At 42.8% G+C, this 16441-nt stretch overlaps 1 protein-coding gene across 1 annotated transcript in view; it reads right to left on the bottom strand.

Moving 5' to 3' along the window:
* Positions 1-69: 69 nt before the first annotated feature.
* kctd14 (potassium channel tetramerization domain containing 14) overlaps positions 70-16441 on the bottom strand; it is a 33271-nt gene continuing 16899 nt past the window's right edge. Inside the window, exons 3-4 of the mRNA XM_085794748.1 lie at positions 15394-15528; positions 70-409 (exon numbers count right to left, since the gene is read on the bottom strand). Coding sequence (XP_085650874.1) covers positions 98-409; positions 15394-15528 — 447 coding nt within the window. The 3' untranslated portion in view covers positions 70-97. The remainder of the gene's footprint in view (positions 410-15393; positions 15529-16441) is intronic.

Raw genomic sequence — 16441 nt, 5'->3', positions numbered from 1 at the left:
TTTGTAGATCATACAACCCCACTTTAAAAAAAATGCTACTATCCCTTTAACAAATGTAAAAAGGACAGCGCTGCCTGGTGTGTTCTGAGCGCTGTCCTCACCACCAGCTGAATGTGAGCTGATAGAAGAACTCGTAGCTCCGGGACAGGAAGCTCTTCTCCATGACGTGAGGCTGGATGCTCACCGCGTAGCCCTGACTCTCAATGTCCATCTTGATGCAGTCCAGCAAGTCTTTAACAGAGGGCTCGGCCTTCCAGGGCCCGAACGTCACCACAGACTCCTTATCCGCCCCCAGGTTGTTGATGGCGTTGTCGTAGAAACCCAGATCCTCCTCCGTCCGTAGTACACAGATCATGATGGTGGAGTGGCGGGCGGCGATGGCCTCGGCTCTGGCGATACGGATCAGCACCTGGACCAAAAGGGACATCATCTACAGCCAAACAGTCTCTCCTTTCTGTTCTGGTGGAATTTTTGAAGTTCTATTTTACTGTATTTTTATTCAGCTGCTATGAAAATCATACAGGTGATGTGCATCTCAATAAATGAGAATACATTTATTTTAATTGCAATGATTTTAACCCTTAAACAGGCAGGAGTGGAAAATAAGTTGCAAAAAATAATTTTATGTTATCACTCATCTCTTTAGGCCCTAAGAAAAATATTTCAAAATTCAAAATATATATATATTCAATATTTTGGATTTTATGAGTTGTATCTCCCGGGATACGTTGCCCTATTAAGGTATAAAAAGAGCCCAAATGATAAACATATTAATGCTCATTTTGATGAAGATAAGTTATACATTGTTGTATTCCTTGGTCATTTACATTACACATAGCCCTTTTAAAGTTGATTTTATTCATTTTTTCCAATCCAACTTTGTAATCTCATAAGAAAGCGGTCTCATAAAGAAGTGACACGCTACTGCTGCTACTCCATAAAAAAATCCTAGTGGAAACACTGTTTTATAGTGAAGACAGGCAACAAACTTTTGTATGTTTTTAAGTCTGCATAAGGGAGAAATTAAAAAATAATATTTTTGCATTTACCTTTAGAGAGACAGAATTTTATGTTTGTATTTCGCACTAATCTTAAATTAACATTTATTAATATTAATATTAATAATAATAATAAACTTTTATTCTAACATTTTGCACATGGGAATGGCAGAAGATGGCAACATACTTGCTTGTTTTGTGCACATAGTTAGGAAAAGACTGAAAAACAAAAGGCCAGGTCTTGTGGGCTGCCTGACTCAGGTGTTTTATGTTTGTGTCTTAGATAATGTCTTTTTCGCTGTAGTTTCAGCCTCAGCAAGGTAGGGATCTACTTGTTAAAAAAAAATTGTTATAATTGTTATAAGCTAAGAGATATGATTTTGGGTTGTGCATTTTGAGCCAAAAGTATAAAGGCCCTAAGTCAAAAGCTTTCAAAACTTCTCTGTATAGGAAATAATAAAAACGAACTAGTGAGATTGATAAATCTGTGCAGGAGTGTTTTGCTTCACAAAGAAAGAATGAAAACACTCTCTCCAACTTTTGCAGTCCAATTGGCTTTATGCACAGCTCCACAACTTCCTGAAATAAGTCAGTTCCTTTATTTCCTGTCTTACATTATTGGACCAACTAATTAATCCAGGTGTGCCTGACCATTGTTGTGGGGTCAGACACACCTGGATTAATCAATTGGTCCAATAATGCTAAGCCCCAAGGTAGGGATCTACTTGTTAAAAAAAAAATTGTTATAATTGTTATAAGCTAAGAGATATGATTTTGGGTTGTGCATTTTGAGCCAAAAGTATAAAGGCCCTAAGTCAAAAGCTTTCAAAACTTCTATGTATAGGAAATAATAAAAACGAACTAGTGAGATTGATAAATCTGTGCAGGAGTGTTTTGCTTCACAAAGAAAGAATGAAAACACTCTCTCCAACTTTTGCAGTCCAATTGGCTTTATGCACAGCTCCACAACTTCCTGAAATAAGTCAGTTCCTTTATTTCCTGTCTTACATTATTGGACCAACTAATTAATCCAGGTGTGCCTGACCATTGTTGTGGGGTCAGACACACCTGGATTAATCAATTGGTCCAATAATGCTAAGCCCAGGCACTACTGTTATTGTGTTGATTTTTTCTTATTAGGGCCACGGGCAATCGCACCGGGCACTGATCCCTACAGCTATGAAATAGCTCTACCGGGCACTACTGTTATTGTGTGGATTTTTTCCTAGTTATTCTATTTAGTGTGAATGCTGGAAGCATTCACACTATTGTTCTTCTGTTCGGCCATTTTCTTTATACTTTTGACACTTAACTAGTCCTTCATACTTTGTGCTATTTCAACAATTCTCACATCAAAAAGTTCAGCCTTTCCGGGACAGGTGTGCTATGTCTTTTCTCTTTTCAACTATTCATACTTTTTGCAATATTCAACTATTTCTGATTTTTTTTCCTCATAGAGAATGCATTGGAACAGTCTTGAAACTTTTCAAATCTTCTTACTTCTTTCAGCCTTTAAAGCGTCCACATACTTTCAGCTAGAGACTTCATTCAAATTCTGAGCTGTAGACAAACTTCTAATGTATTCATCCTGTATGTACAACTTTTTCATAGCTTGTACCGTTTTTGAGATAAATCCTTTAAAAGCACATGAGGATTTCTGACAAATTTCACACTTTTCAATGAGTGTGTATGGGGTTGGGTCAGAGTGAGTGACATCATCGTTAGAGTGAGAGGGATCGAAAAAACATTCAGGATTTTTTCTGGATAAATTGCCAGCACGGCCACAAATTAAACTCTAGACACATGATTTCCTCACCGGTTTGTAGCCACACTTGTCGTGTCTCATTTTATGTGCTCAAAACAGCAGACAGACTTACAGAATTGTCTCAGTGAGCCTAATTGTGCAGCTAGACCCGCTCCAGTGGCTCATCCACTTCAATATAAAAGTAGGAGCTGATTTTTTTAGAAAAGCAGAAATGCCCCCCTTTTCTACCTTGCGACCCTGAGAAAAGTTTTTGCCCTACAAACATTTAATGCACATCAATGTGCTCAGGAAGGTCTCCTTGCCCCAGTAGTCATGGCCACATTCTGATAAGAGGTACGGTTCTCTTTTTATGAGCTGTTTTCGGAAGCTGCACAGAGCTCAAATCTCTCTGCTCTGCTCTGCTCTGTGTGCAGTTGGTCCAGCTGTAGCGGCCAGCTCGTTATCATGTCTATAAATAGAACAGTGCAGGTGCAGCCTGGCCGCTCGTTAAGATGTTTTTAAACACAGCCCCACACACACACATGATAAACCAGACTGACAGAGGATGTCCACGCGCAAACACAGGCATCACACTCACACAGACAGACACACACAGACACTCACACACAGTCACACATGCACACATACACAAACAAACAAACACACAAACACAACACTGTTCCACACAGTAAAATGTAAGCATGGTAGTCGCCATGGTAACTTCTGAGGGCAGGCTGCCACGCAGGTCTAATCAATCAGATCATTAGGGAGAGAGGAGTTCTGTGGCGTTTTACTTTCTGCACATACGCAGACAGAGAGACCGTCAGACTCACACACCCAGACACACACACAGGTTTTCAGCTCACATTCATCAGCCTCTCAATGATTTTATACTTTTGATGTAAACATCTGTTTATTTGTTAGCCATCGAAATTTGTCTTGTTGTAATTTGTTATACGGGTGGAACCTATGTACAAGCCAACCGGCTTCGTTCCCTCCTTGCACCATTGAAATTTGTGTGCTAAATAAATAAACTCTCTAAACTCTAAACTCTCCAACAATTTATATTTCTCTCATGAATTTAAGTTCAGACGTTTAGTCTTTCCAACTCTATTAATAGTAGTACAATTACAGGTGGAGCCAGGACATAGGATGCAGCTTTTAACATGTGTCCTATTTATCTATCTATCTATCTATCTATCTATCTATCTATCTATCTATCTATCTATCTATCTATCTATCTATCTATCTATCTATCTATCTATCTATCTATCTATCTATTTTCAAACGCTTTGTCTCTTTTTTCTCTCTTTTTCTTTCTTTCTTTTACTCCTTCATTTGTATTTTACATAACTTCTTTCTATGTTTCCCTCTCTATCCATCCATCCATCTACCTCTTTCTATCTATCATCCCCCTCTCTCTTTTTCTTCTTTCTTTCTTTCTTTTACCCCATTTCTTTTTACTTCTTTGTTTCTTTCTTTTGTTCTGTCTTTCTTTCTACTCCCTTTCTCTTTGTTTCTACCCCCTTTCTTTCTTTCTACCGCTCTCTGTATATCTCTCTCTTTCATTTATCCACCCCAATTTCTTTCCTTCTTTCTTACTACCCCTCTGTCTCTTTCATTCATTCTCTTTATCTTCTATTATTCTGTTTTTCTTACCTTTTTCTTTCTCTATCTACCCTTCTCTCCGTGTCTTCTTTCTTTCTGTCCTTTTGTTCTTTCTTTCTTTCTCCATCTACCCTTCCCATTTTCTTTCTTTCTTTCTGTCCTTTTCTTCTTCTTTCTTTCTTTCTTTCTTTCTTTCTTTCTTTCTTTCTTTCTTTCTTTCTTTCTTTCTTTCTTTCTTTCTTTCTTTCTTCAGCTCATTCAGCATTGTTTCAACAATTTCTTCAGCTCATTCAGCATTGCTTTCAGCATTCACACCATTTCCATTCTTGGAAATGTTTTTTCTAGTTAGTGTGACTGCTGGAAGCAGTCACACTATTGTTCTTCTGTTCGGCCATTTTCTTCCGCCTTTTTACGGTCTTCTTCTAGTCCAGTGATCATCAACTGGCGGCCCGCGGGCCGAATCCGGCCCGCCGAACCTTCCAATCTGGCCCGCAACTGAGTTCTAAAAGTTTACAAGCATTATATTTGTCGGGCTCTGTGCGCCTGTAAGTCAATGCGCTGGGAAATGGAGACACGCTCAACGTGTTTGTGTGTGCCTGTGAGCCCCTGCACTGGGATTAGGAAACGCCGCGGTACTCAAAGCACCGTGCATGAAAGTTTAGGGGGCTTGGACTGCAGGGTTTTCCCTGTCTGTCTGCAGAGGCGAGCTGCCTGGGTGATTTTGGCCGCCGCCTTGGTTAAACCAGCCGGGTGTGCACGGGCGGCCCGATCAGTAGCGTCTTTTGCGCACTCAAACCCATTCAGTGTAGATGCGCCCCATGCACCCTCTCAAAACAAAAACGATGCGGTAGCGGCGCGTGTTTGATGCCACTCGGTTGTTTTTTTTTCTGTACTTCCGCGGCGCACAGCTGCACGGACCTGCTTCTCCCTCTGGTGTTGTGTCCCGGTTCCCCCTCGGCCTGAGTCTCTCCTACTGTTTCCCACTGAGCTCTGTGTGTGGAAAAACGTCGCCTCCCAGATGTAGAATGTAGTAGAGCATTTCAGGACTACTGACTTGTATCAATCAGAACCGATTGTCAGCCTCCTTTCATATTTAGGCTGAAAATCACAGGGCAAGTCAGCAGTGTAAAGCTCCAGCATGTATCTGAAAGTCAGCTGTCAAGATTTTTCATTTTATATCATACAAAACACCAAAGATGTGTATAAATGAAAATTATGAGCTTACAGGTAAAATAAAATATAAACAACTAAATTAATAGGCAAAAAGGTGAATTTAATTTCAATCTCAGCCTATTTGAATGTCCGGCCCCCAAGGTGTCTGCTGAGAAAGATTCTGGCCCTTCGACAAATATAGTTGATGACCCCTGTTCTAGTCCTTCATACTTTGTGCTATTTCAACAATTCATATATCAAAACGTGCAGCTTTTTTTGAACTTTATCGGCACTACTTTTCTCTTTTTAACTATTTATACTTTTTCAAATATTTAACTTTTTCTGATTTTTTCAGCTTTATAATGTGTGTGTATTGCGTCTAACGAGCAGAGCTAGAGTGGTGCTAGAGTGGAGAGAGGCAAAAAAACATTCTAGAGTTTTTCTGGCTAAACTGTCAGCACGGCCACAAATTAAACTCTAGACAAATTATTTTCTCCAGTTTTGTAGCCACACTTGTCTTCTGGCTAAAATTCTGGTCAAAAATGCAAAGAGACTTAGATAATAATTTAAAATATTTTTTAAATGCAGCCAGGGAGCTCTCTGCTCTCATTCAGCCCAATGCATTTTTTTCATAGCAGCAGGAGAAGGAGCTCAACTTTGTAACTTGCTGTTAAGTGCTTTTTAATTCATTTTAATTCACCAAAAAATAGTCACAGGTCACAAAAAAGTCCTCTTCTTACTTGGTGTGGCTAATTTATACTCATTTCTTTTTATTTTAAGCATCATTGAAAAATCTCACATTCATCAAAGTCTCAACCTCTCTTCTCCACAACTCCACTGTAGTGTAGGGGGTAGGGTGGCTGCTTGCCAACCCTAAGGTCACTGGTTTGAATCCAAGGGAAGAATTCTTGTTATGTTATGTTGAATTCTGCTCTCCTCCCCCGCCTTCAATTGGTTACAGGTGTTTGTTATCTCCTTGATTACTCGTACCAGTTTGCAGCACATCATCACATTACAATGAATGATGCAGCTACTAACTAACTATGTGTCAAGTCAGTCACACACACACACACACAGACTCTAGAGCCAGCTTCATGTGATTACAGTCACACACACACACACACACACACACACACACACACACACACACACACACACACACACACACACACACACACACACACACACACACACACACACACACACACACACCATGTGATTACAGTCTCACACACACACACACACCATGTGATTACAGTCTCACACACACACACACCATGTGATTACAGTCTCACACACACACACCATGTGATTACAGACACACACACACCATGTGATTACAGTCACAGACACACCATGTGATTACAGTCACACACACACCATGTGATTACAGTCACACACACCATGTGATTACAGTCACACACACACCATGTGATTACACACACACACACACACACACACACACACACACACACACACACACACACACACACACACACACACACACACACACACACACACACACACACACACACACACACACACACACACACACACACACACACAGTTAACCTAATGTGGTTACAGCTCCTCCATATCAGTGCTTATAGAAAGATGATCATGTGTCTGTCTGATCAGCTCTGTCTTGACCTTAAGATCATGGGTTTGATTCCCATGTTGACAGAGATGGCACAACCCGCAGTAGCTCCCGTGGCCCATTCAAAATTTCCCGACAGGAAATTTTCTAGTTATTCTCCTTCCTCTTCCGGACGATTTTCGAGAGTTGCAGGACAAATTATATATCAAAATGTGCGTCTTGATCGGGATCGGTATGCTATTACTTTTCTCAACAGTTTATGAATTTTTCGCGACGTAAGTCGCGAAAAACTGCTCAAAATTTTGCATTGAAGTCAATGGGACGGGCGAAAAAAAAAGAGCGAAAAAGACCAATCATTGGAGTTTAACAAACGTCTACTGCTCAGGCATACTTTCACCTAGAGACTTCATTTAAACTTTAAACAGTAGACACAAGTCTTGTGTATTGTCGTATTACTCCACGTTTTGATAGGTCATATAGTTTTTGATCAATCCCTGATCAATGACCATGATCATTTTTGGAGAAATTATGAGATTATAATGGTTGTGTATTGCATGGAATGTTCGTGTCAGAGCACGTGACATCATCAGTTAGAGTGGGAGAGAGTGAAGAAACATTCTGTATTTTTTCTGGATAAACTGTCAGCACGGCCACAATTCACAGTCTACAGACATAATTTTTTCAGAATTTGTAAGACAAACTTGTTATCTATCAATTCCTGTGCTCAAAATATCAGAGAGACTTACAGAACTTACAGAATCAGCCTCTGAGTGCGGCCACGTCTGTCTCTGCTCCTCATTGAGTCCAATACAAATATTTTCTGAGAGAAGCAAAACGGCCTGATGTTTTAAAGGATCATAGGGCAGGATTAATGAGAACGGCCAGTGACGCGACGGCCGCTGCGCGTAACTACAGCAACCAGCGAAGCCACCGGCACGGGAGCGCGCACAGACTCTTCACTGTTTACTTTACTCTTTACAGTCTTTCCTATCTGCTCTCAAGGAGGGAGGGAGGGGGGTATTTTACTGTAGGTTCTCTCTCTCTCTCTCTCTCTCTCTCTCTCTCTCTCTCTCACACACACAGACACACACACACACACACCTGCCTCTTCACTGTGCTGCAGCAGGAGGCCGCTTGTCTGTTCCTCTGAGCTCCTGCATGGATCTGTATGGGCTCCTACCTGCCGGTACTGAGAATTAACGTGCCGGGTCCGGGTGTCGGACCGCATCTGTCAGGGTCCGCGGTCCCATGAAAACCAATAAACACCGGACATATTCATGATTTCATTAAAAAAAAACAACAACAAAAAAACGGACGCGTCGGGGACACCCCGGCCAGGACGTGAAAAGTGGACTTGTCCGGGCAAAAGAGGACGTTTGTCCACCTGCCTGATAACGTTGTTAAAGTTATAACGTCGGCTTTTAACCGCTAGCTGCGGCTAATGGCTAATAATAAGACAGTAGTGATGAGGGAGAGGGTGTGTAAGACCTGCCTGCTGCTGTGTGCGTGTGTGAAGGGAGGGAGAGAGAGAGTGGTGGCGGCGGCGGGGGGGGGGGGGGGTTAACAGGGCTTTCAGTTGTGCTGGGTCGTTTGCTGGCAGTAACAGTAGGCCTAATTTGGATCCACCCTGGTTCAGAGCGATTGATATAACAGGGAGCGTCGCCACTCTGTTACTGTATCAATGGCTCTGCCGCGGTTGCCCTCTTCATGTGTCCATTCCATTGATCCATTCGAAGGCAGTCGTGGACGCGCTGACGTCAGGTCCGCTGGCCAGCGCGCGAAATTCACCCCCTGAATTGCAGCGCATTTTGCAGCACAGACCCCGTTCAGAGCAATGGAGAGATACGCAGGTGGGCTCGTTCTTTTTGGTTTTGAACGCTTCCTCACCCATTATTATTTAAAAAACGTAAAACGCATGGGTATTTTCTCACAAATCCTGCCCTATGATCCTTTAAAACTGCCAGCGTCGCCAAAATATTTACTGTAGAAACACCAAATCATACCGAAATTTTCAGTAAGTCCTTAGAGCAACGTTGATCTGTGTTTTGTTCTGATAGGAGTTACCGTTTTCTCACCCTAAGCCTAAATGTGAGACCGGTCTTTTTATGCTCCATTGTTGACACTGATTCTGCATTGATATTTCAATTTCAACCTTCCTGATGGCTCGACAGTTTTGTTACAGTACCTATATAATTATTAATAAAGTGTAAAAAAAAAAAAAAAAAAAAAACTCGGCCGGGACAGTGTTGCAGCCTCTGTGCAGCTATTCAGGTGCACAAACCTAACGCACATCTCCAGCTGGGTCCGTGTAGGTCCGTGTACTTTGCGGCCATTAGAAATCAAAAATCAAAAAATGAAAAAGTGACAGATTATTTTGTTTTTTGTTTTTTAATCTAACACAAAAAACAAAAAAATGTTTGGTTTTTCATATTTCAATTTTAGGCTCAATCAAAAATACGAAATGGAAAAACAGGCAGCAGGACTGAATTTGATTTTAATATTTAATTTGTGGGGTTTACGTGACCCGGAAGTTTGCACGCAGTCACAAAGATCATACATTTTTAGAGACGTGATCCGTGGAGCTGGAGGGTAAAACATTGGGTCAAGGACAAGACGGGACACTGCACAGAGCAGCAACCACCAAGACTTGTCAAATCACTGGTCATTAAATTAGACACGTCCCCGCCGCCCCCTCCCCCCCTTACCGGCTACCGTTCTCAAATAAAAGCTGGGACTCAACCAGACTCTGGTCTCCTATAGGGCCGGGTCTGGCTCCAAGTTTGAGCAAATACATGAGCAAAGACCCGACCAGGTCCGACCAGTGTTGGAGCCTGGACCCGATGCGGCCGGACTCACGAACATTAATTCTTTATTAATTATAAAAAAAAAATATAAAAAAAAAAAGAAGAAGAAGAAAAAAAAGAAGCCCATAGTTGTGTTCATAGAGACGTGACAGGTGGGGCCAGACAAGCTGGTGATCAGCTGTGGTCATTGAATTGTTAGACACTATAGGCCTAGGTCATTTCAATTTGCGCGTCTGTGTTTTTTCCTTTTTAAAATAGGCTCATTATATGCGGACTGAGACTGAGCGAGTGAGCAATAAGCGCGAGAGAAACAGCTGGTGTGCACCAGATGCAGGTTGACCAGCAAAAACTGAAACGAGACGGTTAAAGAGAGGAAAAACACAGAATATACAATAGGCCTATATGTCCAAAAGACATGTCCGGTCGTCACGACGTGAACGAGGGAGGATCTGATGGTGGCTCAGGTTTAGTGATGAGGAAACTGTCACTGCAGCTGCACAGGTGTCAGCAGCTGCTCCAAACAGACACGTTACAAACTTTATTTTGAAGGGACAGATTAGATGTTGATTTTGTTAACAGTGACTTTATTGCACCCAAACATTAAGCATATAGCCTATCTGCCTCCTACGACATCTAAAGCTTTTATCTTGGTTTAGGTGAGGGATTCTCCAGGCAGGGACTGTTTTCAATGACTGAAATGCTGGCGGAAAAAAAAAACAGCGGCGAGAGCTGGATGTGATCGCTCAAAACGTGACAGTGTCTTAATGACCAGTGAGATGACCTAAGTCTTCGTGGTTGCTGCTCTGTGCAGTGTCCGGTCTTGTCGCTGAACCAATGTTTTACCCTCCAGCTCCGTGGATCACGTCTATGAAAACTATGAATTATCTTTGTGACTGCGTCTCTTGATATCGCCAAACTCTAATTGGCAGCTTAGATGAGGGGAATCGCCGTGCGTAATGGTCGCGCGTAATGACAGCTCCTCGCCGGTGAAACACAATAAACTGTGCTACTTCTTGCATGTTTGTCTCATGGCACGGAGGAGCCTACACAGAGGTGGATCAGGCGGCAAAGAAGTCCACTGTGAAAATTATCTGACTGAATGGAAGCAAAGCAAAGCGCTACAGCTCAGCGGAGACAGAGACCCAGCCCAGCGAGGAGAACAGTACATGAGAAAAAGACAAATCAAGACAATCAAAATTTGACCGTAATTTGATTTTGGTTTCCTCGTTTTTCCGTTTCAAAACCAAAAAAAAAAACAAAAAACTACTTTGTTTTTCTGTTATTCTGTTTTAAAACAAAAACAGAATAACGTGGAAAATTAAGTCTTTGACTTTTCTATTGTTTTGTTATTATGATATTTGGAAACTTCGCTCCACAGCGGCCAGGTCCCGGGGCAACTCTCTCCACACCCCCCGCTTGCGTCCGCTCCCCCCAACCCCCCACCCCCCGGCCGGAGCTCCGTGGTCCATATGCCATCCCTGCACCAGAGTTCCCCGGGTCACGCTGCTGATCCGCCCCGCGGAGCAGGCAGCTCGCAGAGGCCTCTTCCTACAGCGGATCGCTCCGTCCCGGACCGGGGAGCGACGTCGCCGCAGCCGCCACTGCCGCTGTGAGCTGCCTGGTCAGCGGGGCGGAGCAGCAGCTTGACCCGGGGATGGCATATGGACCACGGTCCACAGCGGCTCAGACGCAAGGTGTGGACAGAGTGGCTCCGGCCGGCCGCTGTGGCCAGCTGGGACACGGATTATTCTCTCTGTCTTCATTGAACAAATACATCATGTCATGCAACAGCCTATATACATGTATCTGTATCTCGTATTGGATCGATTGCACCATCTACTGGATGAAAATGAAAATGCAACACAGAACAACTAAGTTACACTACGCGTCACGTTACGCGTAGTGGTGCACACCGGGCAGATCAACTTCCGGCTGCGCAGCAATAGAGTCTGCGACCGCACGCACGTGTGAACGCGTAACAACATTAGTCAAACAGTGACAGACAGACGTGCACAATCTGCTTCATACGAACGCAGCTTCTTGTCACGCGTGACACAGTTTGCGCACGTCGTTTCCGCGTACGCGTGAGCGCCTGACAAAATTGTTCAATCAGATTCATGCGAGCGTTAATGCGTGCGTTTGCTACAAAACGCATGAATGTTTACACGTGACCACTACGCGTAGTGTGATTACCGGCGCGCAGCAGTCATCACACGTGAACGTGCACGTGAACGGCGGGCCATTATAAGTCAATGAGGAAACTACATGTCAGGCGCTGTCTGCTGCACAGGCGTCAAAGCACGCGGGTGTGACACGTTCAGTTGACATGTGCGCACGCATTATGAAACGATTGTACCGGCATACACACACACACACACACACACACACCATGTGATTACAGTCTCACACACACACACACACACACACACACACACACACACCATGTGATTACAGACACACACACACACACACACACACACACACACACCATGTGATTACAGACACACACACACACACACCATGTGATTACAGTCACACACACACACACACACCATGTGATTACAGTCACACACACACACACACACACACACCATGTGATTACAGTCTCTCACACACACACACACACACACACACACACACACACACACCATGTGATTACAGTCTCACACACACACACACACCATGTGATTACAGACACACACACACACACACCATGTGATTACAGTCACACACACACACACACACGCACACACCATGTGATTACAGTCACACACACACACACACACACACCATGTGATTACAGTCACACACACACACACACACACACACCATGTGATTACAGTCACACACACACACACACACACACACGCTCACACGCACACACGCACACACACACACACACACACACACACACACACACACACACACACACACACACACACACACACACACACACACACACACACCCTAATGTGGTTACAGCTCCTCCATATCAGTGCTTATAGAAAGATGATCATGTGTCTGTCTGATCAGCTCTGTCTTGACCTTAAGATCGTGGGTTTGATTCCCATGTTGACAGAGATGGCACAACCCGCAGTAGCTCCCGTGGCCCATTCAAAATTTCCCGAGAGGAAATTTTCTAGTTTATATTGTTGTTTTATTGAAAATAAGTATGACTAATATATGATTAGCTCCACGGAAGGAAGCAGGTTCTCCACCACCGGCAGCCATGATGTTTTCAGATCAGGCTGACAAAACGATGAAAGATAGCCTGAACCAAATCATATCATCTAGATGCTAATACCAGACAAGACTTTTGATAAATGCAAACTTCATTAGTGAAAACCTCCCAGCACACCCCCTACAGCAGGGGTCATCAACTATATTTGTCGAAGGGCCAGAATCTTTCTCAGCAGACACCTTGGGGGCCGGACATTCAAATAGGCTGAGATTGAAATTAAATTCACCTTTTTGCCTATTAATTTAGTTGTTTATATTTTATTTTACCTGTAAGCTCATAATTTTCATTTATACACATCTTTGGTGTTTTGTATGATATAAAATGAAAAATCTTGACAGCTGACTTTCAGATACATGCTGGAGCTTTACACTGCTGACTTGCCCTGTGATTTTCAGCCTAAATATGAAAGGAGGCTGACAATCGGTTCTGATTGATACAAGTCAGTAGTCCTGAAATGCTTGTTTCTCTTCTGTAATTCTACATCTGGGAGGCGACGTTTTTCCACACACAGAGCTCAGTGGGAAACAGTAGGAGAGACTCAGGCCGAGGGGGAACCGGGACACAACACCAGAGGGAGAAGCAGGTCCGTGCAGCTGTGCGCCGCGGACGTACAGAAAAAAAAACAACCGAGTGGCATCAAACACGCGCCGCTACCGCATCATTTTTGTTTTGAGAGGGTGCATGGCGCGCATCTACACTGAATGGGTTTGAGTGCGCAAAAGACACTACTGAACGGGCCGCCCGTGCACACCCGGCTGGTTTAACCAAGGCGGCGGCCAAAATCACCCAGGCAGCTCGCCTCTGCAGACAGACAGGGAAAACCCTGCAGTCCAAGCCCCCTAAACTTTCATGCACGGTGCTTTGAGTACCGCGGCGTTTCCTAATCCCAGTGCAGGGGCTCACAGGCACACACAAACACGTTGAGCGTGTCTCCGTTTCCCAGCGCATTGACTTACAGGCGCACAGAGCCCGACAAATATAATGCTTGTAAACTTTTAGAACTCAGTCGCGTGCCGGATTGGAAGGTTCGCAGGGCCGGATTCGGCCCGCGGGCCGCCAGTTGATGATCACTGTCCTACAGGATGTTAAAGTGGGTGTATCTCCTGGTGCACGTTGCCTGTTTAAGATATGCCAACTTATTTTTTTTAACGTATCTTGCCTCACTCCTGAGTCCATGACCAGCAGATAGACACCATCCTTTCCACTGTGCGTGCAGTAACAAGGGAGATAGAGCCGTATCGCCTGTAATTAGCTTAGCTCAAACACTGAAAGTGTATAGGTCGTGTTAGCCTGCCTCCACCTAAAGTCATCAGAGAAACTCTTCAGCAACTCTAAACGGACCGATCAGAGCTGACAAAACTCTCCGGTAAGGCATTTTGAGCGGTCAAATGCCGGTAACGGGACCAGATCGGTCAAAACGGAGGGTTCAAGCAAAGACGGTTTATTTTGGTTCAAGCTACATCGAGGGTAGGTTAGCTTCCTATTTCAAAGTAAAAGCACAAATTCTATCGTCATGGTTTTCTGTATGTAAAGGGCAACGGGTGTTTTATTTTGTAAAAAGTAACCGGAAGTGTGTTGGTCACAACAGCTAGCTTGAGTAGCGCCGAATTCGTCCGAACAAAATCGTAAACAGCTGGTATTTAGACAAATTAACGACACACTGCTGATCTAAACGGCTACTTTATCGCCTAAAAATGTTTGAAATGTTGATAAAGTGATATATTTAGAGAGTTTAGAGCTAAAATGAAATCAGCTTCTGACTGCTGATTTCAGCTCGGGTAGGAGGCAGGCTAACACTACCTATACACTTCCAGTGTTTGAGCTAAGCTAATTACGGGCGATACGGCTCTATCTCCCTTGTTACTGCACGCACAGTCAAAAGGATGGTGTCTATCTGCTGGTCATGGACTCGGGAGTGAGGCAAGACATGAAAAAAAAAAGTTGGTGTATCACTTTAATTGTGATGGTTATGGCTTACATTTAACATTGGGTATCTAAAAAAAAACAATGTAAGGCTTTTCATTAAATGTAAGCCATAGTCATTACAATTAAAAACCTATTATGAAAGGGAATTGTTACTAAACTCCTTTGTGTATTTATTATACAATGGCAATTATCTCATTATATTCTAGTCCGCAAAGTTTTCAAAGTTGCTTCCGCAAAGTCCATTAATAAAATGACAATAAAAGCATCTTAATTAGGTGTAAACATAGAAGTTATTGATCAGCATTAGTGACTGCGTGTCTTACCTCGATGTTTTCTTTGTAGTGGGGGACTCTGGAGAGGAACTGCTGCCTCCCCACCAGCTCTCCAAACAGCTGAGGAGTTTCCCCCAAACGTTTGACCAGTGGTTTGATATTGTAGTGCACCGCCTCCCTGTAAACCTACACACACACACACACACACACACACACACACAGACACACAGACACAGACACAGACACAGACACACACACACACACACACACACACACACACACACACACACACACACACACACACACACACACACACACACACACACACACACACACACACACACACACACACACACACACACACACACACACACACACACACACACACACACACACACACACGGATCGGTCCGAGCTCTGATACCATTGTACGTATTATAAATAAGGTTGGTTACTATGAACATACAAATCCATTGTTTATAAAATCCCATGTTATGAAATTTAATGATTTGGTTTATTATAAAATAATGCAAATAATGTATAAAGCTAAATTAAAGTTACTCCCTGTCTGTGTACAAAGGTTTTTTTCTCAATACATGAGTCAAAATATAATTTGCGTGATGTTTGTAAATTTGTTGTACAAAAAGCGAGAAAAGAGACTAAAAGGAGATGTTGTATATCTGTTGTGGGAGTTAAACTATGGAATGACGCTAACCTGGATTTACGAATGTGCAGTTCATTTTTGGTTTACAAAAAAAAGGTATGCAGGGCAATTTTTGAAGGCTACAAATGTTAATGTTTATTTTATTATTTTTTTTTTTTTCTGATATTTAAAAATGTATTTACTACTATATATTTAAATACTGTTCTTATTGGTTCTGGTCCTTTTCTGGTTTAGTTTTGCTTTTATGTTTGTTTGTTTTCTTGCTTGTTTGCTTGTTTTTTTTCCTCTGGTTTAGTTTAGTTTAGTTTGTTCGTTTGCTCGTTTGTTTGTTAGTTGTTGTCTTATGTCTTATTGTGAGTTTCTTTGTTTTTGATATTGTAAGAATGCTGGGTAGCTTCATTTGGTATGTAGGACAGGCATTAATATCAGCATTAT

Source organism: Trachurus japonicus, chromosome 13 (genome assembly GCF_045865225.1).
Source record: "Trachurus japonicus isolate A0001 chromosome 13, Traja_1.0".
NCBI classification, from domain to species: domain Eukaryota; kingdom Metazoa; phylum Chordata; class Actinopteri; order Carangiformes; family Carangidae; genus Trachurus; species Trachurus japonicus.
The sequence above is the reverse complement of the archived record's forward strand: the minus strand, read 5'-3'. Positions and strand labels throughout refer to the sequence as shown.